The sequence below is a fragment of the Manis pentadactyla genome, chromosome 13 (genome assembly GCF_030020395.1).
Source record: "Manis pentadactyla isolate mManPen7 chromosome 13, mManPen7.hap1, whole genome shotgun sequence".
Taxonomy (NCBI): Eukaryota; Metazoa; Chordata; class Mammalia; order Pholidota; family Manidae; genus Manis; species Manis pentadactyla.
In genome coordinates this window covers 7,279,581-7,307,545 of record NC_080031.1, presented here as the reverse complement: position 1 = coordinate 7,307,545, position 27,965 = coordinate 7,279,581, and the positions used below count along the sequence as shown (strand labels likewise).

The window sequence follows — 27,965 nt, the reverse complement described above, 5'->3', positions numbered from 1 at the left end:
AGAGGCTCACAACGTGAGAGCTGAGGAAAGGGGACAGAGGCTGGTCGGGACCTCACCGCGGAGAGGAGGCCCCTCCTCAGTTCCCCCAGTGTCGCTATGGCAATGCAGACTATCATCTAATGGGGTGTTTTTAGGGTTTTATATTGTTCTTTGTTCGCTTTTGAAGTAGGGGAAGGGGTCTGGAGGTGGGGACAGAAGGGGGTCCCACCAGCGGGTCTGCTAAAATTGCCACCGAAACAACAGAGGACGTTTTGTGGTGTTCCCAGCTGCAGAAGGCCATGAGAGGCACTGTAGCCAGCCACCTGCATGCTCCCCAGGGGTGCTGCCAAGCCAGGTCTACCACCAAACACGGGGGGACCACAGATGTCCCAGGGAGGGGTGCAGACAGGCTGTGCATGGGATTCTGTTAGAGAAGATGGCAGGACAGCAGAGTAAAGGGAGGCAGCCTGGCGTCCCAGCAACTGGCAGGACATACAGGAACTTTGGAACTTGGAGAAGGATTCCCTGACCCTTCTTGAGGACACAGGATCCCTGAGGTCTGGGTTTGCAAGAGTGACTCATAAAAGCCATCTGGTCCACCCTCCTGCCTCTGGCTCGAACTACACTCAAGTCATTCCAGAGATCAGCCCCTTGAAAAGCTGAGTCTGTAGCAGCTTTGCAAAGTGAAATATGGCCACCGGTTCTCAAGGCTTTTTACCCGCCCACTCTTACTCAGCTCTGCCAATCTCTCTGTTTCCATAGGAACAGAGTTACATGGATCAGAGGTCCAAGGAGAGGGTGGTTCAGGGCTGGTTTCTATGAAAAGTTCATGGGAAAATATCCTTGTGTATTTGGAGGAGATGGAGGGGCAAATGGAGTAATTAATTCACCCTAAGGCCCAGAGTTCAGAACACATCAAAAATTAGAAGACTCAATTCCAGTTAGCAAGCTCATGCAGGGAAGAGAAATCTCCCGTTTGAAGGGAGGAAGCTGACAGTCCCACAGCGCTGCCAGCTCTACGCCATTCAGCCCCATCTGGAGTGTGGTCCCTAATTTGGGTCTCTTATTTAATAAAGACCCAGATGAACCGAAAAGCATCAGTGGTGAAAGCCTTGAAGCCCACGGTGTGTTGAGAACAGCTTTGGGCCCGTCTGGGGAAGGAAAAAATTCAGAGGGCAGAACAGCGCAACCACTGTTCACGTATGGACAACTGCAGTTTTCCCCTTTCCCAAAAGACTATAAGCTCAGGAAGGAACTAGGACTCATGTATCCTGCATTCCCAGCTCTTGACTTGGAGGTGATCCTCAAAATGCTCAAAACTGCTATGCTAAATTTCAGGAATGAACAAATGAATAAAGTGAAATCAAACTGTTTTCAAATATTTGAAGAACAAATCAAAAAAAAAAAAGCAAGCAAGCCATCTTTCTCCAGTTGCTTCACGGGGCAGAATTAGGAGGCAGATTTTGGCCCAGTACCTGGCACGCTTGGGAATGTGTCCCTTGAGAGGCTGAGCATTCCCCAGCCCAGGACATGTTCAAGGAGACGCTGGGTGTCTGTCTGTTTCAGGGACACCATGGAGAACATTCTTGCACTGGGTTGGAGGATTAGACCAGAGGCCTATGGGTCTCCTCCAACACTGCAAAGTGGAAAGACCCTGGGCTTTGATAACAGCCAGGCCTGCACTCAGTTCTGGAATTTACTAGCTGTATGGACGTGGACACTATCTCTCTCTGTCTCAAGTTTCTTTACCTGCAAGATGGAGAGGATAGCTTTTATGCATGGTTGACAAAAAGATGAGAAAATTTAAATACATATGAAGGTGACCCAGCACAAGCATCAAGTAGGACACACCCAGTAAATGTCAGCTATTATTACTGTTGCATCAGTAGAGCCAGCTTTGACCTAACCATAGGCAAGCAGAAGAGAGTGCCATCAGTAATCCTTGGGTTTAGCGAGGCCAAACGGAGAGGCATTCCTGTCTTCCTTGCATAGAGGAAGAAAACTGCGGTGCCATCACTGTGATATACCGTGCTCCGATACAAAAGTTTAGGTAGGGATGTCAAATGGCCCGCCTCCGCCCTCCCTTTCCCGGAGGCTTAATTAGAGCCTGTTAAGCCATTTCCGATCTGCAGATGAAAGGTATGCTCATCTTATTACAACCCTAACAAAGTCGCTTGGGGGGCCCCTCAGAATATCTGATCTTTAGACTGCGTTAAACGAGGGAAATTAAGGGCCCTCTAATGCTGCGCTCCCTTTATTCCTCGTTTCTTTCAAATATGATTTAACCCAAATCATGACACTCTTCCAAAGTTACCCAGGGCATCTTTTGGGTGATGAGACAGGAGAATATGGGATGGAAAAGGCAAAAATTGGGGGATGGTGTTAGAGAACCTGAACCTGGGAGCAATCCTATTGACATCTATGCCCACAAATAATCAGGAGATGGTCCAGGTTCGGAAGGGTTAGCTGCAGGACCCTGTAGGGAACATTTTCCCCAAACATGCTCCAGTGGAAGTGCCACACAATTCCAAAATGGAAAACCCTTTCTGAACACAATCAAAATAGTAATTTTTTTAAACGGTAAAAAATAACCGTGAATTCTGAAAGACTATTTTTTAAATGGTAATAATTCCTTAATCAGCCACCGGCAGGGAATATGGCATTTGGTTCAGACATTTTACCAATTACGACCCACTGGGTCCCTGCGTGGTGCTTTCTAAATAATCAAAACCAGCTCTTCATAGTCACTCACCCAGTTAGGAAGAGAAATAACAAAATAAAATCCAAATGTGAAGACACCATTACTAAAGAAAGCCCAGCCCGAGCGGGGCACTGGGAGCAAAGCAACAGACCTGAATAAAGTGTTGTGATTTGGGGCCTTCGGGATTCCAGGAAAGTGGGGAAAAGCCAAGAGGGGGAGACCCAGGAGTGTGACCGGAGTGTGGGTTCCAGCTCTGTTACCCAAAGTCCTTGCTAATAGTGGGCCTCGGCCACTTCCTCACCCTCCCTGAGCCTCGGATTCCTCATGTGTGAAACGGGCGCTTATCCACCTTGAAGTCCTGTCCTCCAGAGCGGAAGTGACTGTGCAGGGTGCCCACGGGGTGTCGGGTACACAACAGGTGCCTAAGAGATGATCGACCCCCGCTCCCGGTCGCACTCCCTTCCCCTGCCAGGATCACCTTGGATGGAACTGGGAGATAGCAGAGCAGAGATACTGACGTTCCTCTCACCCTGGAAGCGGAGCGCAGTTAATTATCACTCCCCAAACCACTTCTTCCCGTAACAAGCAGGGGAAAGTCACTTGTGAAGAGACAAAGACTAGGCTGGTGATTGAGGTGGGACCTGGGGACCAGCCAGGCAGGGGACATCTGTGCCCGTGATACATCTTGCACGGTTTTCACTGGTGCTCCCGGAACCTGAGCCAGACAGGAAAGCAGCAGAAGAGTCACCAGATTTGTTGAAGAAAAATGGGTAATAAAAAAATATTATTACAAGCTGAAGGTCAAAAACACCATCCTCCTTGAGGGTCATTTCTGCAGCAGATTCCATCCAGGAGCAGCTCAAAAAGATAGAGGGGGGATGCAGGGAGGTCCGGAGGAAATTCCATGTACAGGGATGCAGCTGACTAATGCTTTGTGGACCGGCTGCATTATCATCATCTACTTGGGTGCTAGTTAAGAACATGGAGATTCCTGGAATGCACCCAGTTTTACAAACTCACAAGTTACAGTTGTGGGGTCTGGGGATGTACAAACACCCCTGGCCGTTGTGGCACACCTAGGTTTGGAAGGCCCTGGCCTATACCAATCGTGTGTGGTGATGAAGCAGAAGCCGCTTATGTTTAAGACGCCGCAGAGCTGGGCTGGGGTGCGGGCCGAGGGTTGGGGGCTTGTGGCTAGCAGTGCTCTTTTGTAATGACTCAGGCAATCCTGCGGCCTGGCAGCTGGGAAAAGCCAGCCTGAGTGGTGGCTGCTGGGAAGCAGAGTGGGGGGAGAGGTACTTTGAGCCTAATCAGCAAGTGGGATCAGGGCCATTCACCAACTCTGCTGCCATAGATGTCACTCGACGGTGTGGGTGCTGAACGTGGAGTCTTTCCAGAGCATTCAGAAAACAGGTCCAAGGGGACGTTTCGAAGCCCGAGATTGGGCTTTCTATGGGGCGAGTCTGGGGCTCAGTATGAGCATTATGTTCTCCTAACTACTGCTTCCCTCCCCACCGTTATCATTTCCACACACCCCATTCCCGTGTCCTGTGTTACTTTCCATAGAGCATTTACCTCACGCACTATTGCTGTTATATTACATATGTGTATGTTTGCCCATCGTCCACTCCATACAAGAATGCAGGCTCCAGATAGCAGACACTCTGCCCATTCTTTTTAAACCTGTGCCCAGAAGAGAGCCTGGCACAGAGCACACACTCAACAGACATTTACTAAAAAAGAGCATTCTTCACTTCACTTCCCACAAGCACATTGGGACTCAGGGAAAAGCCTTCTTGGCAATTTCCCTACAGTCTGGGGGCTTCATTTGTTCAGGCAATTGGAAGCCCGAGGGCATGGTTTGAGTATAATAACTCCAAATTGTACTTATTCATTTCTCTGCCTGCCTCTCTTCGGCAGACTGAGCTTGCTCTCGGTGCAGGACTGGAGCTCCCAGCTTTGTTCCCACCATGCCGAGCATAGTGCCTGACACATAACAAACGCTTTGTTAGATAAATGAGATGACCATTTTGTAATTGTCCATCCCGTACTTCCTGGCCCCATTTGGGTCTCCTTCCTTTTACCCTGTTGTTTTCCAAGAAGGGTGACCTGGCCAGCATGACCAACGTTCTCCTGGAAGGGACTCCACCCAATCTAGTGAGAAGGGCTGAATCAAAGTCTCTTCAACTTGGAGATGTAGACGTGGTGGGGCCTCTACAGCACTGCCTGGGGTTCCATCAGGAGCACCGTGGGTGCTCGATGACCACATCACTTCCTGGGCTCCGTCCTAGGTCTACCCAAGCAGACTCTTGCATGGTGAAGCCCCAAATCCACACTGTTAACTCCCAAGGTGATCTGGATACATGATTTGTCATAATAGTTAAAACTTGGGCTTCAGAGTCAGTGGTGTTTGGGTTCAAGACCAGCTGTCATCACTAACAGTTCCAAGCCAGGTCAGTCAACCTCCCCAAGCCTTAGCTTCCTCCTTTGTAAAGTGGGGAGGGGGGGTCAATAAAAAGGACCTACTCTGTAGAGTTCAATGAGAAAAGACATATGACACAATATAGAGCCTTTGTGAGAGCTTAATAAATGAAAGCTGTAGTGATGGTGAAGATGATGATGATGAGTCTTAATAATCTCCTGGAAAGGTGATTTCTGCAACCCCTTCAGTAGTACATTTTCTTATTCAGCCACTCTGAGAGGAAGCTCTTCAATATGTCTGCGTCCTGCTATAATCGGTGCATCACTTCCTATTTCTCAGGATTTTCTAGGGCTGGAGAAGGGCTAGGCTAAGAACAGAGCTGACTGCTCGGGCAATTGGGAGCTGGAAAACCTTCAGACAGGCACTTGGAGTGGCTGTCAGAGTCCCCAGTTCCTCTGACATAAGAGAACAGGAGAAAAGGTGAGTAAGAAGGTTAATGGAGGAGGAGAAAAGGAGCAGGGAGCTGACGGGAGCCGCAAAGGACACCACGTCCCCAAGCTGCTGGGGCGGAGGTAGCAGACGGCAGGGCATGCGGGTGGGTGCGGGTTGGTCAGAAGAGAGCTGACAGGAGAGAATGGCAGGTCTTCTACTCCAGTGAAAGGACTTCCCAGCCCCATGGGGTCCAATTCGTGCCTTCCCAGAAAGCCCTGGAGTCTAACACTAGTTCCAAGGTTAGGATGAGATTCAGGGAATAGAGTAATCCAAAACACAAGGCCTGGGACAAGGCCCTCTCCCCCGACAAAGCACGGTCGCCTCCCTCTTGGTGTTTTGCTAGAGCCACAGTCTCTGACCCCACTAGCTGATTCTGGTGGCAGGAAGAGGGGAGAGCACCTGCCAGGAGGCAGCCTGTCCTCCTGGGGATAACAGAGCAGGAGGCCATCCTGAGTACCAAGGGCAAATGGACCGGGGACAGAGAAAGGAACAAAGAGGAGGCATCTGCCACCACGGAGGCACCGCTGGGCTTACCTGCTGGAAACCATTCTTTGTGAACTGTAGGATTTTCAAGGCATAGTTGGACCTCTGGCCTTTGCTGTTGAATTCAATGTGGCCGGTGAGACCTTCCAATTCTACCTGTCCAAGAGAGAGTGAGTTACAGCACCAAATAGGCCCCTGTTTCAGCTCACCCCAAGCAAGCATTCCACACCTGTGTTATTTAAGGTGCTCCAGAGAGGGGAGGCCATCAAGATCCATTCCCCTGCTCACCTCTCAGCCACAGGACTTTGTGCCTGCAAATGTGTTATCTCTAGAACCAATTCAGACTCAGCCAGGGCTGGAGAAATAGAAGGATGCCCCCCACGCAATGACCTCACAGCTGCTGCATGAGCCAACGCAATGCCAAGACGTGAGCTGCAGCTCAGACTCCCCTGTGTCCCTCTGCAGCCCCTTGGCTGTTAACAGCATTGATCTTCTTTGAGGAGCTGCTCATTCACCACCAGGCCTACTAGAAACGAGGACTCCCTGTCTCTACATGCAACCCCAAGCCACTCTGCACCAGCTTCTCTGACCGGAGAGGTCTTCCTTGTGGGCTGGAGATACACGCCCATCCCACCAGAGAGGCACGGCCAGGAGAACACACAGCACCAAGCCATGTCCCCCTGGTGGAGTTTTAGGGATTAGGGGACAAACGTGACCCCCGGTGCACCGAGTGGGGTCACCACAGGTCGCCGTTTTATCCAGGAGGCCTGGAGACAAGGACCTAGCAAGGAGGGTCCCCACCCACAGGCAGGGTGCTGTCCAGCGTGGCCCTAGCTGCTCCTCACCATGCGCAGGTAGTTCATAAGGCTGGTGCCATGCTGCCAGATCTGGGCCGAGCCGCAGGACAGGGGCTTCACACCGATCTCCTGGCTCCGGTTCAGCTCCTGCACCGCGGTCACCACAGCGTAGACGGCGTCAAACAGCAGGGCCGAGGAGAGCTGGGAGAGGGAGCGCGGTGGGTGGGATGGTGGGGGCGGGCACAGAGAGAGGAAGGAAGAGGAAGAGAGAAAAGCAAAACAAGGAGGAAATAAGGGCGCATCTTTGTCGCCCCTGACCCACCTCCTGTCTCTGGGCCAGGCCCCACTTCCCCTTACAGTCCAGGCGCTTGCCCGAGGCAGACACAGTGGCAGAGGATCTCCGTATTGGCACCTAAAGGTACCCCTTTGGGCCTAAAATGATTTCAAGGATATCTTTTCCTCTCTTTACTCCAGGGACATAGCAACTTCCACTGTTCTCAGTAATGCCCATGTGGTGGGGCTGTCTCTCTCAGGAAGAGGAAAGGGACCTGGACTTTCCCACCATATTTTTCTGTTCTGCGAGGCTCAGCTGAAGGTCACTTCCTCCCAGAAGACCCCCATGATATTGTTTTTTCCTAGAAGAAGGCAGTTCCTTCACTGAAGCGTGACCTCCACTGTGGGCGATTCAGTACCGTCCCTCCTGGACAGCGCTCTCCACGTGACTTCTTAGCACCTTCTCCCCACCAGCCGGGCTCTGGGACACTGGCCCCTCTAAGGTTGGAGGCAGGGAGACCACCTTGTGACTTCTGGGGCTCTTTCATGCTCTGCAGACAGAGTGTAAGCAGCTTGAGGCAGCAGGGTGCAGGGCAAAGAGCTTGGAACCAGGAAGGCTAGCCCCAGAGTGGAGACCCCAGCCCTCTCTGTGCTGAGTGACCCCAGGCACGCTGCTGAACGTCAGAGTGGAGCTTCCTGTAAATCAGGGCAGCCGCCCAGCCTTGCAGGTCTGTGAAAGTGCTCTGTCAACCGCCAGCATCACCACTTCTGAAGGCGGTGGCTGTGCACCCCCGAGCAGACAGGTGTCAGCAGGTGTGCGGGCACAGGCGTCGCTGAGCCGGGGCTGTGGGGAGTGGGAGGGACAGGGAGCTACCAGGCCGAAAGCAGGCAGGGACGGGTGACTTATGTCCTTCAAGTTCTGCTACCTGTTCAGCAAGGACGCCAGTAATAGGAACTGGATGGGCTGTTGGGATAATCTTTCTAAAAGGCCAATTACAGGGAAAAATAGCCAAATAAAGTTTCTCTGCCACAATTGGGGTCCGTTTGCGTTACTAAGCCTGCTTAGCATTATTTCCTGCTCCCTCTCTCCCTCTCTTGCTTGCTTTTCTTTCTTCCACTTGCTTCCTTTCTTCTCTTCCCTCATTGACTCAGGCCCTCCTGCACCTGGCAGTCCTGTGACCTCAGTACCTCCCATTCTCCACAGACCTATCCAGCCAGGCAGGAGCCATTATGTTCCCTCTGCTTGCCCTGGATCTTCTGCCTTCCTGGCGCCATCATCCCTGCTTTGTGTCTCTGATGCCAAAGCCAGCTGTGACCTAAAGGCCGAGCAGGTAATGGCACCTACATGGTGCAATCAGGGTCCTCAGAAACCTTTGTAGTCCTGCTGAGCCACGCTGAGCCACGCTGAGCCACCACGCTCCCCGTGAGCCTCCCATCCATCATTCTCCCTCTCCCTTCTCCATCCCGGTGCTCTTCCCCTTTGCAGCTTATCTCCTCCTTCATTTTATTTGAGGCTCACCTTTATGGTGCTTGATACTTCTTGCCAAGCCTACAACTGTCCTTGTCCTTTGCACATAATTCATTTTCCCCTGACATGTGTGGCTCCTTTATTAATGGACCTCTCACATTTCCTTGCCCAAACACATATGGAAATTAGGAATGCTATCTACCCTTCCCAGCTTAGACAAACATCTACTTGAGAGGGGGTCAGTTACCCCTATCGATATTGGCTTCTAGACCCTTCACTTTGGCTATTTAAGTAACTAATTTCTGTCCCACCTTCTCCCTTGTCTCCCAGCTAATCTCTCTGTTCTGAGGTTCTCAAAATGCCAGTATGTGGGACTGGATGGGATCCTAGAAATCCACGAGTCCAGCTCTCTTATTTTACAAATGAGGCGCAGAGTTTCTCTTCCTGCCCAAAGTCAGCACGCAAGAGGCAGAGGCGGGGCCAGGCCTGGAGCCCCAGCACCCCTTCCCCAGTGGCGTCTGCCCCTCTTGGGGCCTTGGTCTTTCTCCCGGCTTCTTGACGAGGGTCCTCCTGAGATGCCGGCTGGGGCGCCGTTGCTCTGTCAGGTTTGTTCTTGCGCCTGGCCTCCCACGCAGCCCTTCTCAAGAGCAGACAGAGGAGAGGAGAATGAGACTCCGGCCAGAGCTGGGCAGGCAGGGGTGGCGGCAGGTCTCTCTGCTGCCCTGCGTTTGGTCACCACCTGCTTCGCCTCCTCCTGGTCTGACTGGTTGTTTGGCCTCAGTGATGAGCCCCTTGGAATTTTTGTTGGGACAGGATCACAAGGGCGGGACAGGATCACAAGGGCAGGACAGACGGGGCAGGAGGGACAGCACTGGCTGCCTCCCTAGCACCCCTTCTCCCCTCCTTCCACCCTAACACAGTCCCGTTTTGTGCAGGTAGCATCCCCTCTTCCATGCAGCCCTGTGCTTCAGGGGTGGCCGAGGCAGCCCAGCTCCCAGATGAGCCCGAGTGGTCCAAGTGTCAACCTGTCCCCCTGCCTGGCCTGGGCAGGGGTCCCATTCTGACCAATGGGAGGACCACGGAGGGCTTGCTCCTTAAGAAGCCCCTGCCTCTCAGGTGGTCCTGCCTCCTCCTCTGGACTCTCCTTTGTCAGGACGGGGTGCCTGCACCTGCGGCAGCCGCCGGTGCTCCAGCCTGAGGGTGAAGCTCATACCTGAGCATGACGCATGGCCGAGCAGAGATGCTAAGAACCTGGGTTCCCAGTGGCAGCGCTCCAGAGTCTGCCCTGCCTCCCGACTGGCTGTGCCACAAAGTCACACATTTCCATTTTTTGCATAAGGCTGTTTATTTCAAGATTTCCTTCCTGGAAGCTGAGGGCACCCTAACCGTGCCCCTCCCTCCCAGAAGAGAGGCCTGGGCCTCCTCCCCTCTCTGAGGCCCCTTTCCAGGAGGCTCCCCGCTGGTCGCGAGAGACCTGCATTGCCACCGACTTGCAGCTGCAGCCGTCACACATTCCTCACGTCCTCCCACCAGGCCCCGGCTCTCTCCTGTGCCTGGTTGTCACTATTCCCACTCCTCCATCTGGGGTGCAGTTTTCTTGGCTGATGCTCTCTTATTAGCAAACGATCCGGATGCTGGGAGAGCAGCATGTGCCTGTTACCAGTGCTCCTTGGCATCTCCAGCTCTGGGGACTTCAGGATTCTTCGAGTGCTTCTAGTAATTACGACTCCAGCAAAGGATGCCAGGGGCAGGGAGTGGACGGAAGGAGCATCCTCACGGTTCCGTCTCCTCTCCATCTGTCTCCTGCCTTCAGGGAGGTGACACAGTGACGTGTCCCACTGTGCTCTGGACTTCATGGATCCTCCCCGTGGTTCAGCCTGGGCTGAGCTGAGTGGACACCGCCAGAGCCCCGGCCACCTTCTCCTTCCCAGCCAGCCCGCCCCTCTCCCGAAGACTCCTGGAAATGTGCCCAGGCCTCTGCCCTGCACCCTCCAACTGCATTTCTGAGACCTGGCGGCCCACCCAGTGCCCCTCCAGCATCTGCCCCCAGCCACCAGGCTCCTCCCCCCCGCCAATTTCCCCTCTCAGGGTGCTGGGCAGGGCGTGTACCCTCTGCCTCATCAGCTTTTCCATCTCACACAGATGTCCAGCCCCCAGCACCCTCTGCTCCCTCACTGCTTTCTCCCTCTACTGTTACTTGCTAATTTACCTCTAGAAAGCATTTAGGACTGCAGTTAGGCAAAAGCAGTGCTGGTACCAAAACAGTGCTCCACGTGTTCACGTCTCCGCAGCTGGGCTCACAGGCCCCTTACCCCTGCTTCTTCCTGGTTCTGTTCCCTTCCGCCCTCTGCCTTTCCCTGCATTCCCGTCCCGGTCTGTGTATGTGCCTGGTCTTGGCTTCGCCCGTCCCTGTGTCTCTTCTAAATATTAAATCCCACGAATGGCTCAATTCTCATTAAAAATCCTCTCCTCTTTCTTGGCACCAAAGAGCTGCTTGGCAAGGAACCCTCGATGCTCCTGTTTTTATATTTTCATTTGGTTCTTCATTGTTATTTTCTTTTGAGCTGTTTGTAAATTGTTCAGGGGAATGAAAGACGCTGTATAAATTAAGATGAATCAATCTGACTCAGAGTTGTGGCTGAGTTTCTTCCCCATCCACTGAGATAAAAATAAGAATATCTTCTAAACACATACCTGTAACCCTCACCCCACCAACATCGCCCAATCTCTGGATTCCCAGAGTCCTCGCTGACGCCCATTTGTTCTCTGAATCTCTGTAGCTTAAACTCTGCCCCCCAGTATAATACTAGGGCAGGAACCATTAAGATCTCAGGAAACAGGCTTTACAATCTGGGTTTTAGTCAATGAAATAAACACTTAATTACAAACATCTGTTTTAGCCTAAATTCTAATTACTTAATCTAGCCATCTGTAATTTTAATGATTTTCTACAATTTTTTTCTTTGCAGTGTGATTAATGGAAATGGCATGTGAAACCAGGGGGTATGTGTCTCCATTCAGGACATCCTTCCTCTGTTTGCATCGGCTCAAGGACGAAGCGCGGCTGTGGCCGTCAGCCGCCTGGGAGGGGCAGTGGGGGTGGGTGGCACTGAGCTGGCTTTTGTGGTCACCCCTCGGTTCAGCCACTCCCTTAGAACCGGGCCACCTTTCCAGCAATACCGCCGACTGGGAATGTAAGGAGGAGGAAGACTCGCACGCACATCGGGGAGGAAAGAAATAGGAGAGGAGAAATGCCAGAGCCGGGAAGACGCGTCAAGTGCAGGAGAGAGTGAAGGGCAGAAGGAAGGAAGGGGGTTACAGGGAGAAGGTAAGGCATGGAGGGGACAGCGAGGGCAGAAGATAAAGAAAGAAAGAAGAGAGGAGAGGATCTGAGATGGAGAGAGAAAGGGCACTGCAAGCGAGGAGAGGGAGGGAGAGAGAGCCGGGCCCCTCAGAGGTGGAGAATCACAGCCTTGGCAGAGGCCGGATGGGGAGGCAACACCAACTTTGTCCCCTGGAACAGATGATTCCTCCCTTCTAGCTCCCCCGCACATGAAAGAGCCCGGCTGTTCATGCTGGGAAGGAGTTTCAGCCCCCAGAGAGCCGGGGCGAGGCGCTGCTTTTCAAAAGGCAGTTGGCTGAAGTGAGAAACCTTGAGAAAGATTTGTTGCCGTTTGAAGCTGTGAGCCTCCTTCCCCCGCACTGCGTGCGAGGTCAGGGGTGTCTGTAATACCTCCCCTTCCTCCTCGGAGGCCACACAGACCTTGGCTAGAAGACTCTGGCACCAAAAGGCAGTTTGAAGCTCTAGTCCGGGCTGACCTGTGGAGACCCCAGCATGCCACCTAGCTCTTCTGTGACTCAGTTTCCTCATTTGCCAAAAAGGGGTGCATGCCACTCTATCTGCTATTAGGATGCCATGAGGAGGAGAGAAAGGTCAAGGTGGGATGATGCCACAGGAACATCACAGCATTCTCCGAGCTCTGTGCCCAGGTGAAAGCAAGTGGAATGGGCGCCCCATCCCCTAAACTAGAAAGAGTGCACATCCCCATTTCACTGGCTAGAAAACCTGTGGCCAAGAGACAGCTCACTGAAGTAGAACCAGAATCTGTGACCCAGGACTGGTTGTCCCCCGTTGGTGACCGATTCTAGGTCTACGGCTCACGTTTACTTCCCTCTCACCGGCCGCATGAAACAGCCTTTCACCCTTGTTCTCTGCCCCCCAGCTGGGAGGGGGCCTCCAGCGACCCCACCTGCCCTCTGCATGCCTCTCCCCCACCAACATTCTTGGGGGGGCATAACATGCAGGGGCTTGGGCAGGTCTGAGACTGGATTGGGAAGGAGAAAAAAAATGAGGTCAGGAGGGCTGCTTCCATGTGACAGGACGTCTGGACCTGCTCCTCCCAGATGCCGGTGTGCCCTGCACAGCATCCCGCACACAGTGAATGAGCAGCAGCGAGGTCCTTGCTTCCCCCTCCTCCGGAAAGCCTTCCCTGATCACACCAGGCAGAACTGGGAGACTTCCCCCAGGAGCAGCACCCCTCTCGGAAGCACTTTCCCAGAGATGCAGGCAGACCTTGCTCCCACATCAGGAACCCCGAGGACAGTGACCTGGGCTCTCCTTCGCCATGACGCGCTGCATGACGGCCTCACTCCTCCACCCCACCCTGGACTCGGCCCTTCTGCCGTGGGACTGGGCATTGTTCCTCTCTAAGTGGGTAGCGTCTGTTTCACTGTTTCCTGACTTCTGAGTTTGTCTGTGGCTTTCTTTGGCCAACAAAATATTGTGGAAGTTACAGTATATGTGCTGGGGGCCCAGGACAATGAGGTCTTGCATGTTATCACTTGCTTTACCACCCTTCTGCCACCACGAGGGTATGCCTGGCTAGCCCACCTGCTGCACCAGGGGAAGGATGAGAGGTACGTGCAGCAGAGCCACCCCAGCCTAGATCACTTGACCCCCCCCCCATGCATTGATTGAGCTCAGGCAGATCAGCAGAGGTACCCAGCTGAGCCAGTTTATCTTAGCAGATCCCTAGTGGACCCTCAGAGGCAGGAGCTACATACATTCTCATTGCTGTGTGCTAGTGAGATTTTGGGGTTGGTTATTCCATACACGCTTTACGTAGCAATACCACCTGATATATTTGCTAATGCTTGTCCTAGTGGCTGGCATGTAGAACATTAAATCAATTCGTCTGATGAGTAACTATTACCTGAAGATAGAATCTTACCCTGTTATCATCACAACAATCTTCCACAATAGTCAAGCATAATTAGCTCGAAATTACAGATAAAGAAAGGCCCAGAAGGTGGACACAACTACCTAAGATCCCACAGCAAGAAACTGTCAAGGCTGATATTTGAATCCAAGTGCCTGCAAGGCTAACACGCTTTTTAGCACCCATGCCTATGGCCAGAGCCAGCCCCACAGCCTCATGAAGGCACCGCCACCTGTACACTGTCCCTACAGGTCCCCCGACTAGTCCCAGGAGCCTCTCATATGCCTGCTCATGGTCGGTGTGAGCGTTCATGCAGGGGCCAAAACACTCCAAGAGGAGCAGGAATCATGGCACTGGAGCCATTGATTTTACAAGGCCAGATGCTGTACGTGGAAGGGTTTGGCTTGGGGAGGCCACAGCACGTTTTGTGTCCCTTGCTAACACTGCTGCGAATCTTTCAAGTCCATCAGCACCTCAACCGAACACTGGAGGGGTGCCCGCAAGAACAAAGACCCACTGAGGACAGGAGGGGGGATGAGCCTGGCCCTGCCTGTGCCCCTGTGCTTGGGGACATCCCTCCCTGTCCCTGGAGGGATCGAATCGGGGGGAGGACCCCCTCCCTCCATGTTTCACCCCCACCAAATCCTGCCTGTGGATTCCTACCTCTTTTAGGTCAAAAAGTGCTCTGTAAACCTTTCATAACAGTCAACTCCCAAGCACTTTGCTTCTATCTGGTTCCCCTGATCCCTGGGCTTTGCACAAGCTTTGGCCCCTTATGCACATCTCCCTTCCCAAGATTCCCACCAGGCGATGCCATCCAAAGGCACAAAGGCTGGTGGAAGGTCACTCTGACCATGCCCCTGCCTTCAGCAGGCCTAGTGCTGGGTAACCTCCTTGGCCAAACACAAATTAGGTGCCCATTGGTGCAGGTTCCTTGCCTCTGGACAGTCTTATCAAAGACAGGCCCCCCTCCTATTTGAAAAGCCCCCCAGATGGTGTCCCACTCCAGGAGGGCACCCAGTTCCACTGCCATCTCCTGGCTTAATTCTTTCCCATTTCTTCCTCTCTCTCACTCAGTATCCCACCTGCATCACTCATTCATACATTCACTGCACGAAGACCCATGAACTACTTTCCTTTTGCCCAGCCAGTTTACAGCAGCGAGGGAAGGATGGTCCTACAAGAGGCAAAAGAGTGCAGCGTTAGAACCATAAAGCCATACGGCCTGGGTTCTGATCCTAGTTCCTCTGCGTACTAGCTGGGTGACCCTGCTAGGCTCCAGTTTCATCACCTGAAAAGTGGAGCTTCTGACAGTGGTTACCCCAGAAAGTTACGTGTGCATCGCCCCAAGATGCCTTACGGGGCTCTGGGAGGCTTACGTGTGACATGGCTAGGACAGGACCTAGAAGCCACGCAATCCTGGTCAACTGAGAACTTGCCTTTTAACAGATGGACCCAAGCAGACATTCCTGACTGGCCCCAGAGTGAGGCCATCAAACCCAATGGAGGCCACCACGGAAACCTCTGTTTCATCCCCTGCCCAGCAGGGGAAGGAAGTACAATGGGGAGAACGTGGTGAGTGCACAGAGAAGCCCTCTGGAGGCGCTCCTACTCAGGGCGATGGAAAGAGCGCTGCGCCAGGAGTCAGGCTTCTCAGAATCTAGTTTCTCCCTGCAAGGGATCGGTGTTTGCCCTTGAACAAGACCGGCGTGTCCCCACCCTCACCCCATTTCTGGTCAGGGCTTCAGTTTCCTCATCTGAGAGGTGAGGGAGCCCATTAGCCAGGAGTCCCTTCCGACTGCAGGATCTGTGGAGCCAAAACTCAGGCAGTTCTCGGCAACAGCAGCGTCGGGAGACCAGCCGCAGGAGATGCATAGACGTCACCAAATGAGAGCTCGTGCCTCCACACAGCTCTCCCGGCTGACTCTCCCGCCCGCCCGCTGTCTACAGCTCACTCCCGGCCAACCTCTTCTCTTGCGATGCCCTCCCAACACTCCCACACATCTCTTTGTGCGGGGCTGGGACTGGAGACGTCTGGACTCCAGGGGCCTTGAGCCCCAGCGGCTGGTCCACAGAAGGGGCACCAGGGAGGGGCCCTGGTGGGCACTTACCGCAGGCCCGGTGAAGGGCACGTGGTCACAGTTCTCCTGCCAGGACTGGTTGAGGCTCTGGGCAAACTCTTGGAAGAACGCATGCGACTGGTTGAAAATGGAAAATCCTAGGATGTTGACACGATCATCGACGAGGCTGTCCATCCTCTGGAGCGAGAACTCCTAGAAAGACGGTCAGAAGCAGAACCGAGTTAGGATGGGAAGCAGTGTGGGGAGCGGGCATCTCATTCTAGTCAAAGGAACACTTACTGCCACGCAGTCTGCTAGGTACGAGGGTCCAGAGATACCTAAGAGTTGTTCTTCTGAGAGTTCAGTGTCGGGGTGAGGGAAAAAAGGAGAAATAAGCAGGATGATCTCTAAGAAAGGCATGTGTAAGAGGCACCAGATAGAGAGAGAAAACACTAATGTGCCCGGTGGAGGCGACACAGTGTCCACACAAGTGTGGCTCTTGAGCTGAGTCTTGAAAGACGCATAAATGTTTTCTGGGTGGAAAATGTGGATGGACAAAGGCTATGCCAGACAGAAGTTACCATGGATACAAAGGCCTGAGGTGAGGAACTGCGTGACCCTTTCAGTCAGCTGCCTGTCCTGTGCTTTAACAGAAGCATGATTCCTCAAAGTGTGGCCCTGTGGAATGCCTGCCATCAGACGCACCCAGGTATCTACAAAAGTGACCATTTCTGCACCCCACCCCAAACCAAACTGAGCTAATTCTCTGGAGGGGAGGGCCAGGGGCCTGCATGTTCAGCAGGTCCCAAGGTCTTATGCACATCCAGGTTTGTGTTGCCGGTTAGCACAGAGGAGGCACGGGGGTGGGGGAATGGGGGGAAATGAAGCTGGAGAGGTCGTAGGGGCAGAGCGCAGGGGCCTGATACCAGGCAATGGAGCTGCAACTTTATCCTGTAGGTGACGGAACCTGAAGGGACTGTCAGCAAAGGAGAGACAACATCAAGTTTACTTGCCAAGAATCTCAACCTGTAGGTCTGCAGGTAGGGTTGTGCCTTCATTTATTATTATTTTTTCATTCATTCAACAAATATTTAAGTGCTTATTATATGCTAGACACAGGCACAGATGTTCTAGGCCCAGCAGATATGAACAAGCCACATTTCCTGCTCCCAGGAGCATGTACATTAGTGGGCGAGACAGACTGTAAGTGAATAAATGCATTTACTTCAGATATCTGCGGGGGGCTGGCACTGGGGGGCTGCTACTCTGAACCAGGGAGAGGACCCTCATGTGGGGCAGTGATATTAAGAAGCTCAAGGGAATTCTTCCAGGACATCTGGCCCTCCTCCAATCACCCAGGTTATCTCAGCAAGCACAACCTGCAGGGGTGAGGCCCAGTGGGGCTACTTAGTGGCAGAAGGAGAAGAGCAGCCACCCTCAGGCAGGGCTGAGCTCGGCGCCCTGGACCTCCAAGCTCCCCGCTGGCCCTGTACACAGACACCAGGCAGGAGGGTGTGAATCATGCGGCTCTCCAATCCTCGCTCCCGGAATGATGCCCTCAGGCGTGGGTGAGGTCATCTTTGTGCACTGAAGTCACATGCACCACACGTTCATTCCAAGTGCCTCGCACACAGCTCCCCGGCCCATGGGCACACGGTAGTCACAGACCCAGAACTAACCCCTCGGCCACTCAGCTCCCGGCCCTCCCCTCCAGAGAATCAGCTCACGTCAGCAGGACATGACCGATGGCAGGTGCCTGGGGCTTACTTTCTGGCTGAGCAGAAACACTGCTTGCCTTCAGGCGGTCTCCTTTTCTTAAGCCTTAGCTCCTTCCTCCAGGCCCCGGCATGTCTCCGGCACCCTCACTCACACCGACAGCCAGGGCCAAGGCCTCACGCTGCCAGCCTGAGATCCCCTGCTCAGAGTCCAGCCCCGTCAGCTGCAGCTTGCAGAATGAAGTTACAAAGGTTCCTTTGGTGCCACGACCCCCTGACAGCGTGGAGTCAGATGAGGATTAAGTATATTTTCAATCCTGCCACGTTCCTGTTCAGGGAGCACAGATGTGCCAGAGACCGTATTGATTCATAAGCTGCTGTCACGTCCTGTCTCTCTAACAGGGCAGCTGCCATGTGCTGCAGGCCCGCAGCAGGCACAAGGGGGCACGTGACTAATGAGAAGCGAGGCATCTGGCAAGGGGGTGGGGTGGCAGTGGCGCAGAGCCAGGCTGCTGTCAGACGACTGAGGCGCCTCGCCAGCCACGGGTGGTGTCAGGGAAGCTGGAAGATGTCCCCTCTCCCCCGGCTTCCTTGTTTGTGGGCAGCTCATGACCCCTCCTCTCTCCTCTCCTCCAGCCTGACGGAAGGAGGCCCAGTTCAAAGAAGCCATGCATCTTGGACGTCTACAGATTGATGGAGGCAGTAGGGGGCCATAGTCAATAGGGGAAGGCCTTCAACCCTCTGGGCTTCACAGCCTCATACTGTAAAATGGGGACCATCGTGACAGCAACCTGGCAGACTGTTTCAAGGAACAGGTGAAATGCAAGCACTAGTCTTAGCGTCATATCTGCCACATGAGACGTGCTCCATGTATGACAGTTACTGAAATAGTAGAGTGAGGTCTCGGGAAGCCTCTGGCCTTCTACTCCTTCAGTCCTACTCGCCTTAGAAACCTGAGTTTGGAAGGTGTTTCCTTCCAATGTATGTTCTGGCCGGAGTAAGAATGAATGAGTTCATTACAGACACTTAGAGACAGATCATCTGGAAGTCAGCCAGTCTGTCTTCTTGCCTTTTAATTCTTCCCTTATCCCTCAATTATACCCTATTTTCAAAGGCTCCTTCAAAATAGAAAGATCCAGAAGCTTCCTTGATAATTCATTCTACTTACAATGACTGGAGAGCTTGTAAAAGGACAAGAAAGGAGGTTGTGTGCTCTGTTGTCATAACTTCTCAGGACACTCGGGATTCTACTCCCTAAGCAGCCTCTCAGTTAGGAAATGCTTCCCTATGACTAAACGTAGACTCTCCTGCTGCTATTGAAAACTGCCTTCTAAACAAATGTGGGCAACGGCTGAAACACCACCACTTCCTATATAACAAAAAATCTCCTGAGCCAGTATTTCCCTAAGTGTGCTTCTCAGGACACTAGCTTTTCCAGGTGATATTAGTAGAGATTTCATGAAAACAAGGTTCCATGTTCAAATAAGGTTAGAATACATTGTGCATTTTATCTGCCTTTACAAGACTCATAATGCCCATTTACATATTAAAGGCCTAAAGAAGTCCTGCAGCAAAGCAGCTTGTTTAATTTTGTTTGACCCAGAACCTTCCAAACGTGTTGACTATGGAATAAGTTTTTCCGCAGAAAACTTACAAGTATCTTGCAGTACTATTGAACATTCTTTGGGAAATGCTACTCTAAACATATCCAAGGAATCATGTATCATAAACCCAAAGTGAAGTGGTGGAAACATTTTGCTGAAAGGGATATTTCATAAAACAAACACATTTCAGGATTACAGGGGATTAGAGGCCACCTGGTTCCTGATGCCCACAACAAACTCTAACTGCACACCTGGCTCACTCCACCCCACGGCACTGCCTGGCTGGCTGGGGCCTTAGCTGACATGACAGGAAGGGCAGGTTCCCAGGAGGACCTGTAAGTCTTTTCTAGTAAGTGTTCCAGGAAGGGAAATCCTAAGGAGCCCCACTCCCAACAGGAGTGCATTCCACTACTGTGACAGCAAGGGAACCAAGGTGAAGAAAGGGTAGGGTAAGGCCACATGGCCGAGTGCAGACTAACACCGACTATGTTACTATGAGTGTGCATGGCTTTGTGACAGCCCTTGTCCTGCCACTATCTTTCCATGTACATGGCCTGAATCTCCAAAGGCCTGAATGTTCTCAGAGAGCACAGATGTGCCTGTATAGTGCCTGATACCTGGAGGCTGTTGACTGAAGATGTTTCAATGCCCTGGGGTCCTCCCCATGCCTGAGTCTGATCACTACTCACACAACCCTTACCCCTACAGAAGTTGTGAGACTGAGTAGAATTTGAACTAACCCCCGATTGTTCTCAGGAAGTTGCATTATTGTATCGTGAAGAACAGATTCCTGACAGCTTGTTTCCTTATCATTGAAAACTTTCTCACTAAAATTTTTTTTAAATGTGCATGCCTGCATGCGTTTGTGTGTGCATGTGTATGTGAATTCCTACATATATAATGCTTTACAGGGAACCCAGTAACTACAGCTGAAGGTCATATCACAGCCACAAATGAGTATAGGGGAGTGTTTTCCTAGGCTGAGGGGTGTTTTGAACAGGTCTGGAAGGAATGCCTCATGCTGATGGCTGAGACCAATGTGGGAAGGCCACCACGGGTGGTAAAGCTCTGCAGAGAGCACCTCACTTTCTCCAGCAGGTGTGACATCCCCAGTGCCCTGGTTTACCAACAGGCACCCATTCATACTGGGTTCAAATGCTGATTTTGCCACATACTGGTTGGGTGACCTTGGGCAGGTCTGTAACCTCTCTGAATTTGTCTGCTCATGTGCAAAATGCACACAATCACAGAGACCTTGCAGGGGAAATCCATGGAAAGTGGCTATCACACAGGCATGCACGACATGCGTCCCCCCCCCATCTAAGAACTCCATTTTCCATGCTGCCCCTTCTCCCTCCATCTCCTGGTTCCCGGGCTGCCATAAGATACTGACAAAGGGAAATATCTAGCCATGGCCTTCTCGCCTCTCTTTCTCCCCCCCTCACTCTTAAGAAGCTATTCTTTACTACTTGTCAAATGAGAAAGTTTTGCTAAATAAGTCACCATAAGGTGTTAATTGCTTGGTGCAGCTATTTGTGTTGAGACAGAAGGCCTGCATTGAAGTTCCAGATCTTCTACCCATAAATAATTATAAGCAAGCAATAATTATAATAATAATAACTGCTATAATTTGTTGACCGCCAACTGTGTGCCTGGCAGAACTAAACGTTTCGCATGCAGCGTCTCCACCCACCCTCGCCTCAGGCCCACGGCATGGGAGTCACATCACCGCTTAGAGCTGAGGAAGCTGAGTTTGGAGCTGAGTTCCAGAGCAGTCAAGTGGCCTCCCCAGGGCCACACAGCTGTAAACAAAGGGGTCTGGATTCGAACCCAGACGCAGCTGACTTCAAAGCCAGGGTTCTATGTGCTTCTAACACTTACCATTGTGTAGCTTTGTGTGTGTGTGGGGGAACCAAGGGGTGGGGGCACTGGAGTTTGTTGTGATTCTGCTGCAGAGCAGCTGGCAAAACTGAGTTAAAATGGATTTCAGAATCCACAGCTCACCTTCGAGACCAGTGAGATGTGTGACTACAGAAGGAACCCTGGTCGTCTAAATGAGTAAAGGGGTCGCTGAAAATCAACTAAATCTCTGTGTGAGAAGGATTTTAATTTACAAAGGGTCTGGGGCCTGGTGCAGTCTCCAGACGGAGCAAATAACAACGATCTCGAGCACACGGGAGAGCTGTGGTTGGCCCCACACCGTGTCAGCTCAGCAAGAAGAACCCAGGGAAGGGATATGAGCGAACACCAGGGTGCAGCAGCCGGGGAGGAATTAGACACAAATGCAGTATAATTGACGACCTGTGTGCTGAAGACACATGGAAAAGCAGTCAAATGCTCCTCCATGAACTTGGCCAGCCTCTGCTGTGCTATTCCGAAACTTTGGCCATCCCTAGTAAGGTCTCCCTCACTGGAGCCTCGGAGGGTTCCCTGCTGGCCTGGGGGCTGTTTTGCTCATGGCTGAGTCCCTAGTGCCTGGAGACAATCAGTGATACCAAAAGCTGGTTCCCTGGTTTAATTAAATGATTTGGGAACACTTGTATTATATACGAGAGTGGCTACGAACTTGGAGTTATAACACTTTAAATCACATACTGGCTACTGGTCTTTTGTCCTAGATGTTCCTCACAGAAATTCCACATGTTAAAAGCCAATCTTTACTTTTTTAGTTTTTAATCTATTCATTTTTATCTCTTTTAATAGACAAGTTCCCTCGTGACAAAATGGGGAAAATAGCACTTGAAAGAGATAATATATGGGAAAGCACTGTGCAGGCTACAAGTATGACACCAACTCCTTGAGTTACTCGTACTAGTAGGAGAAATAATAAAATCGCCCAGTGCATGCATTTTGCATGTACTTATCACTAACAGGCCATGAGGAAGACAGTGTGGGATGGGAACTTTGCCAAAAGCTACCAGATTATGCTACGTGGGTCTCTCTGCTCCTGCATGAAGCCCTCAGCCCCAGTGGGCCCAAGAATCTTAACAACTCCCTTCCTGCCAGGTCCACGGGGCAGCCTATAAAAGGTGCCATCTCAATGCCACTACAACTTCTGGAATCTCTCCAAATCCTGCCACCTGGACCCAGTCAGGGTCTGGCTGGCTTTCTTTGCAGACCCTTCACTCCAGAACTGGTTTTTAGTCCTACCAGCGGTGTTTCACACAGTCCTGTGCTCCTGGTTGCTTTCCCCTGACTCAGCCTTTGGTCACCTCTGCTCCCTGCTCAGCCTGGGCCCCTCACAGCCTAGGAAGGGTGAGCAGAAGCCTGATGTCACCCGTATCACAAGTCATTCATTAAACACCAATTTATTATTGAATCTGATGACATTAAATTCTCCCATTGATGTGGCTCTACATGGCTTAACAAGGCACTTCATGCATCGCGTTGGGTCCTCACAAGCACACTTCCGTAGCAGACAGGACAGGTTTTATCCACATTTCCATTTGGTGGGAGAAGAAACTGAGCTGCCTAAGAGTTCTGTGTCTTGCCCAAAGGAGACATGGAATTAAGATCCCGGTACCTGGCACAAGCTCAGTGCTTCTGATTCCATTGCCCCTCCCGTGTGCTTGGCTCTGGGCTAGGTCACCAGGAGACACAGTATAAACTCAGATGCATGCACCCTTTACCAAGGTCGTTGACCACAGGCAAGGTTCTCACCCCAGGAATACTGAGAGCACTGAAAGATCACCATTTGTTAAGCCAGTGTTATGAGGCTGGAATGATGGCAGATATCCTTAAGACTGGATGACTCCTAAACTTGAACGCTTTATATTTCCACCCCAATCTGATCCTCTCTCTTGATTGCCCGTCTGTGGATGAGACCACTACCCACCCATCATTCAGAGTACATTTTGGAACTCACCCTCCACTTCCCCCATTCTCTCACACTCAACTCACTCACATGTGCCTGCATGTACTTACGCCTGGTTGATGGACATCTTACTTCCTCAACACGTCTAGAATCTGCCTGCTGCTCTCTATCCCCATCGCCTCTACTTCAATTCAGATCTTCACCAGCTTGTTCCTGGACTACGAATGAACAGGTTTCCCTTCCTCCAGTCTTGCATTTTTCCAGGTTCCTTCTCCATTCTATTGCTGGAGGGATCTTCCTAAACTATACATTTGGTCATGAACCCCTCTCCACCCCCGATGCTCCTTACTGCAAATAGGGTGAAAGCAAATGCCTCAGCTAGGAGCACCTGTCTTTTCAGGCTATGGTTCCTGTCTACCTCTTTGTTCCCTCCTCACCTTGACCTCCTCCATCACCCATGCCAGGAAGGATTGGCCACTGCCTCAATTGGGGCACCACTGTACCTTGGGGGTATAACTGTCACCACTTAGAGCTTTTTATCACAAGCTTTTTCAAAGCCACCTCCCAAGGACTGGGAGCCATTTGACACAAATGCACTTACATTACCAGCATCTACGCTGGCGTGCAGCATATAGAAAGAAGTCACTGCTGTTGACTGAATCAGTTTAGGAAGGGGGCACCTGTCCGGCTGCCCCTCTTCTTACCCATGAGCAGCCTGGACCTCTTAGCTACTTCCTTATAGGTATATCCATTCAGTTTTCCCGGGGACCCAAGGCATAGTGGAGGCGGGGCCCCAGACCCTTGTCTCACAAGGGCCCCCTAACCTTTCTCAGGAAAAACCCTGGAGCCACCAGGAGTCCAGAACCTCCTGGGTACCCTTGTATCTTCTCCCTCGCTCCAGGTACCCATCTGTCTACTTATCCGCATCAAAGCCTGTGCTCTCTGCAGGCTGGGTGATTGCTTTTTGTGTAACAGATCTTTGAAGACAGTAGCAGCCGGGAGGCTAGTGCATACCTGTCAGTGAATTCCATTGAATGGGAGATTTGATCCTAAACCTCGGGCTCCTCGCTTTCCTGGATTCTTCTCCTCGCATGTTTCCCGCTCATTTAACCCCATGACCTGAGCACACATATCCATTCTTCCCAGGAACTACGTCTCTTCCCAGGAACTCTGCCCGTCCTCTGCTTTTCTTTCTCAGTGTGAGTCCACAAACAGGACTTCAAAAGCAGACCGTATTTTACCTTGTTAATGCGCTGTCGCTTGTACCTTACCCCATGCCTGTGCTTAGCAAGTGCTCAATATACAATCATTCAATGAACTAATGTTCCCCTGTGAACACCCACAGGGTGGGAACACCCTTACAAGAGGAAGGCAGCGGCTAGGGGGAGAATCCTCCCACCTCTACCCCCGCCGCTATGACAGGCTTCATTATGTATTTAGAAGACGGTTCTGTGCCTCTGGGTCTAAATAAGTTCTTATTAACTGTGAAGCTGAAACCTCAGCGGGTCAAACAGACATGAGAAATGGTGGATCCTTTGTGCTCTCCCTTTAGGCTGCTGTTTTTCTGCAGGCCTGCTTCTCTGATGAGGCGATTCCTCACCTCTGTGCTCAGGATCCATTGATCAGGCCTCCAGTCCACACGTCAGGGGCTAAAGCTCTGTCTTACCAGATCCCAACACATTAGCCTCGAGCATGGAGAGACCGAGGCACCTCCATCTCACCAGGGCTACAAGGAGTTATTGAGGAAAATGAGTGACACTGTCCATCAGCAGCCTTGGCCTTCTACTGACTCTGTGGGTCTCCATCTCCACAGCAGGCCCAAAGGACGGGCTCCCGTAGGGGTTGGGAGTCTTGCTGTCCCTGACATGCTCAAGGTCACTCAGGAGATTAAGGCGTGATTAAGGCAGGACCAAGACCCAGGCCACTGGGGGGAATGGAAACGTGCACAGCAGATTTTCAGATGTCGGCCATTCTTGCCTCATTCATTCCATACAAATACGAGTATCTCCTCTAGGACATGCTTGGTAGGTCATAAAACACACCGATGAGAAACCCTGTCCCTGTGCTTAAGGCACCTACACTTAGCAGCAGGTGGAAGGCAAACCCCAAGCAATGGGAACCACAGGGCTGGGGTGACACACAAAGGTGGCCCCTTCTAGCAGAATTTCTGCTGATTTTCCCAAGCCAGGAGCTGACTGCAAGCTGGGGCCTGGGGTGGGAGGAGAGCTTCCTGACAGAGAACTAACAGCTTGCACAGAGCCCCAGAGGAGCCAGCATGTGTGATAAAGTCTGGCTGGGGTGATACGGGTGGTGGGGATGGGGCGGCGTAAACCCGGAGGTAAGTTCATAAAAGAATGCTTTGTACCTTATCCTGAGGGTAATGGGGAGCTCTTGAATGGTTTTAAGCAAGAGAATAATACGTATGATCAGGAATGGTTTTAGGAAGACCTTAACCCTCGGTCAAGATAAAAAGCCAGCTGTGAAACTCACAGGAGAGGCAGCCACCAGGCGGGTTCCGGCTCGGGGCTGCGGCTGAATGGGCGGCTGCCATGCTTACCAGTGGGCTGTGCACGTGAGTTGCCGGGACCACGGGGACGGGCTGGGGCCGCCTCAGCCAGCGACTGAGCTGTTGATGCCGTGCACGTGGGGGCAGCCTGATGCTGGGCACAGAGAAGCTGGATTTCCTTATAACAACAGCTTTTTCTACTCCTAATGGTGCTTGTAATACAACAGCACTTATAATGTAATAATAATAAGAACACGACTTGCTGTGATGTCTCTTCTTCTCAGTCCCCCTATGCGTCCCATTCATTAGATCCCAAACATTCTTCTCAGCAGGGCCCCAACCCCTCAGGGCCAAGAGCTGCTGTGGTGGCTGCAACGACTCCAAGTGGCCTCAGCTCCCCCCCTCGCTCTCTCAGGGGCTTATTTACAGACCGCCACCAGGAGCGGAGGGGTGCACCCTGCCAGAGCCCTGTGCTGGGCCGGCAGAGAGAACCTGGGTCTATCAGCTGCATTATCAGGGGCTGTGCCATTTCCTGTCCCAAGAGTCTCCGGTACCTTCTACCTAGTTCCCTGGCTAGATCTCCCCTTATCTATCCTTCCACTACTAGTAAAATTAATTTATACAGTTGGCACACGTGGTAGTCAGGATTCTGACAAGATCCCCAACCCTCAACTCCCTCCTCTCAACACATAAACACATAATCTCCAGGACTGTGACTGTGATAAATTTTTCTCCCGTGATTAGGTCACACTATACAGCACAGCTGGCTTTAAAAGGGGGAGACTACCCAAGTGGGCCTGACCTAAGTAGAGGAGCCCTTTAAAAACAGTTCTCTCTGGCTGGGTGCAGCAGACGTCAAAGAGATTCAAAGTACAGGAAGGGCTGGACTAGAGAGAGTTTCTCTGTGAACGGGACGGAGACGACACAGAGGCGGTCACGGACCAGGACCCAAGCCTCTAGATGCCGAGAGCCATGCCCAGCCAAGAGCTAGGAAGGAAACAGAGACGTCAGTCCTACAACGGCAAGGATATGAGTTCTGTCAACAACAGGAATCAGCCCAGAAGAGGCTCCTGAACTCCTGGTGAGAACGCAGCCTGCCAACGCCCTGAAATTGGCCCGAGCAAACAGCCCAGCCATGCCGTGCTAGACGTGTGACCTGCAGAGCTATGAGCAACTGGTGTTATCTTAGGCTTCTAACTTTGTATTACTTTGCTGCACAGCCATAGAACACTAATACAGCAGAGAAAAAGCAATAAAGATCAGTCTGATAAGGACAAAAGGTGGTATGGAGAGTCAGGGGCAAATTGATTGAATGACCTTGGACAAGGTTCTCAAATTTCTGGGGGCCTTACTTTCCTGCTTTGTAGACTGAAACACCTACCTGGTATATTTTGAGGATTCAAATAAAGTGCTTAGTATGGTGTCTGGCACATTGCTGGCACTCAGAACCGGGGAGTGACTATTACCACAATGCCAGCTTTGTGGACAGGACAGGTTTCTATTAGCAGACTCTTGATTGTGGATTACTGGGAAGTGCTGGCTCACAGGACAGAAGAGGCGGCCAAGGCATCTCTCATCGAATTAATGGGACTTCTGAATCTCCGACAACTTTGTGACAGAGGTCAAGGCCGGTCTCCCTTCTCCCAAAGCCCTCAGACAGGGGCACGTTTCCCTGATGTTTCTGCGGATATTGAACCAGGGCAGTCCCCAGAGCCTAGTTCTTACTTCAGTTTGACTTATTTCATAGGCACAGGCTGGTGCACGGAGCACTCATGCAGGCACGGATGTGAGAGTGTGTGTAAATGTGTGTGTCAGGCAGATACAAGAAGCAAGCGGCAATTTTTTTAAATGGGTGACACAGATATCGCAACCTTGGTTCTGGAAGCCCCAAGGGACCCATGTTCACTGCCAGGCTGTTTGTCAAACATCAGCAAAGGGCTTGTCTGGTAATTGGCTCCTCCTCTGTGAAGCGGGGTTTCTCCGCCTCCGCCAGGGTCTGAAAATTCCCTATGAAATGCTTCTTCCGTTTCCATTGATTTTCCTGGGGATACTCATTCTGCTTGCACATCCCCTGCCCCACGGGGGAGGAATCAAGTGTGTTTGGAAGCTCCTGCCTCACCCTTAATAACCACGTCTCACTGTCAGGCCCAGGTGCTGGACTCTTGCCCCCAGCCTGAGCTCAGGGATGGATAAGGCCTAACTGGGTCATTTCCATTGTCAGTGATCCTGCCTCCCTGGTACTGGTACCTGGTTCTTCTTTCCAGATAACTGACAACAAGGCCTCATTTCCCCCTCAGATATGCTGATTAATCAGTCCCAGCAGAGACCCAGCCTTACGGGAGGTAAAGGGACACAAATGGACTCTCTCAAATATGGGAATTCTCGGAGAAGCCCCCATGCAGGCTGGGATGATTCTTTTGGTTACCTGGGCC

At 51.9% G+C, this 27,965-nt stretch overlaps 1 protein-coding gene across 5 annotated transcripts in view; it reads right to left on the bottom strand.

The window, feature by feature from the left end:
- GRIK4 (glutamate ionotropic receptor kainate type subunit 4) overlaps positions 1-27,965 on the bottom strand; it is a 409,270-nt gene that overhangs the window by 97,028 nt on the left and 284,277 nt on the right. For 4 of the 5 annotated variants that reach the window (XR_008993244.1, XM_057490547.1, XM_036887633.2 and 1 more), the window contains 3 exons: positions 15,946-16,107; positions 6,923-7,075; positions 6,129-6,233 (listed from right to left, as the gene is read on the bottom strand). Coding sequence is in view for 4 of the 5 variants with exons in the window: in XM_057490547.1 (XP_057346530.1) it covers positions 6,129-6,233; positions 6,923-7,075; positions 15,946-16,107 (420 nt within the window). In the remaining variant the exon portion in view is untranslated. The remainder of the gene's footprint in view (positions 1-6,128; positions 6,234-6,922; positions 7,076-15,945; positions 16,108-27,965) is intronic. The other variant, XM_057490546.1, reaches the window with a different exon arrangement.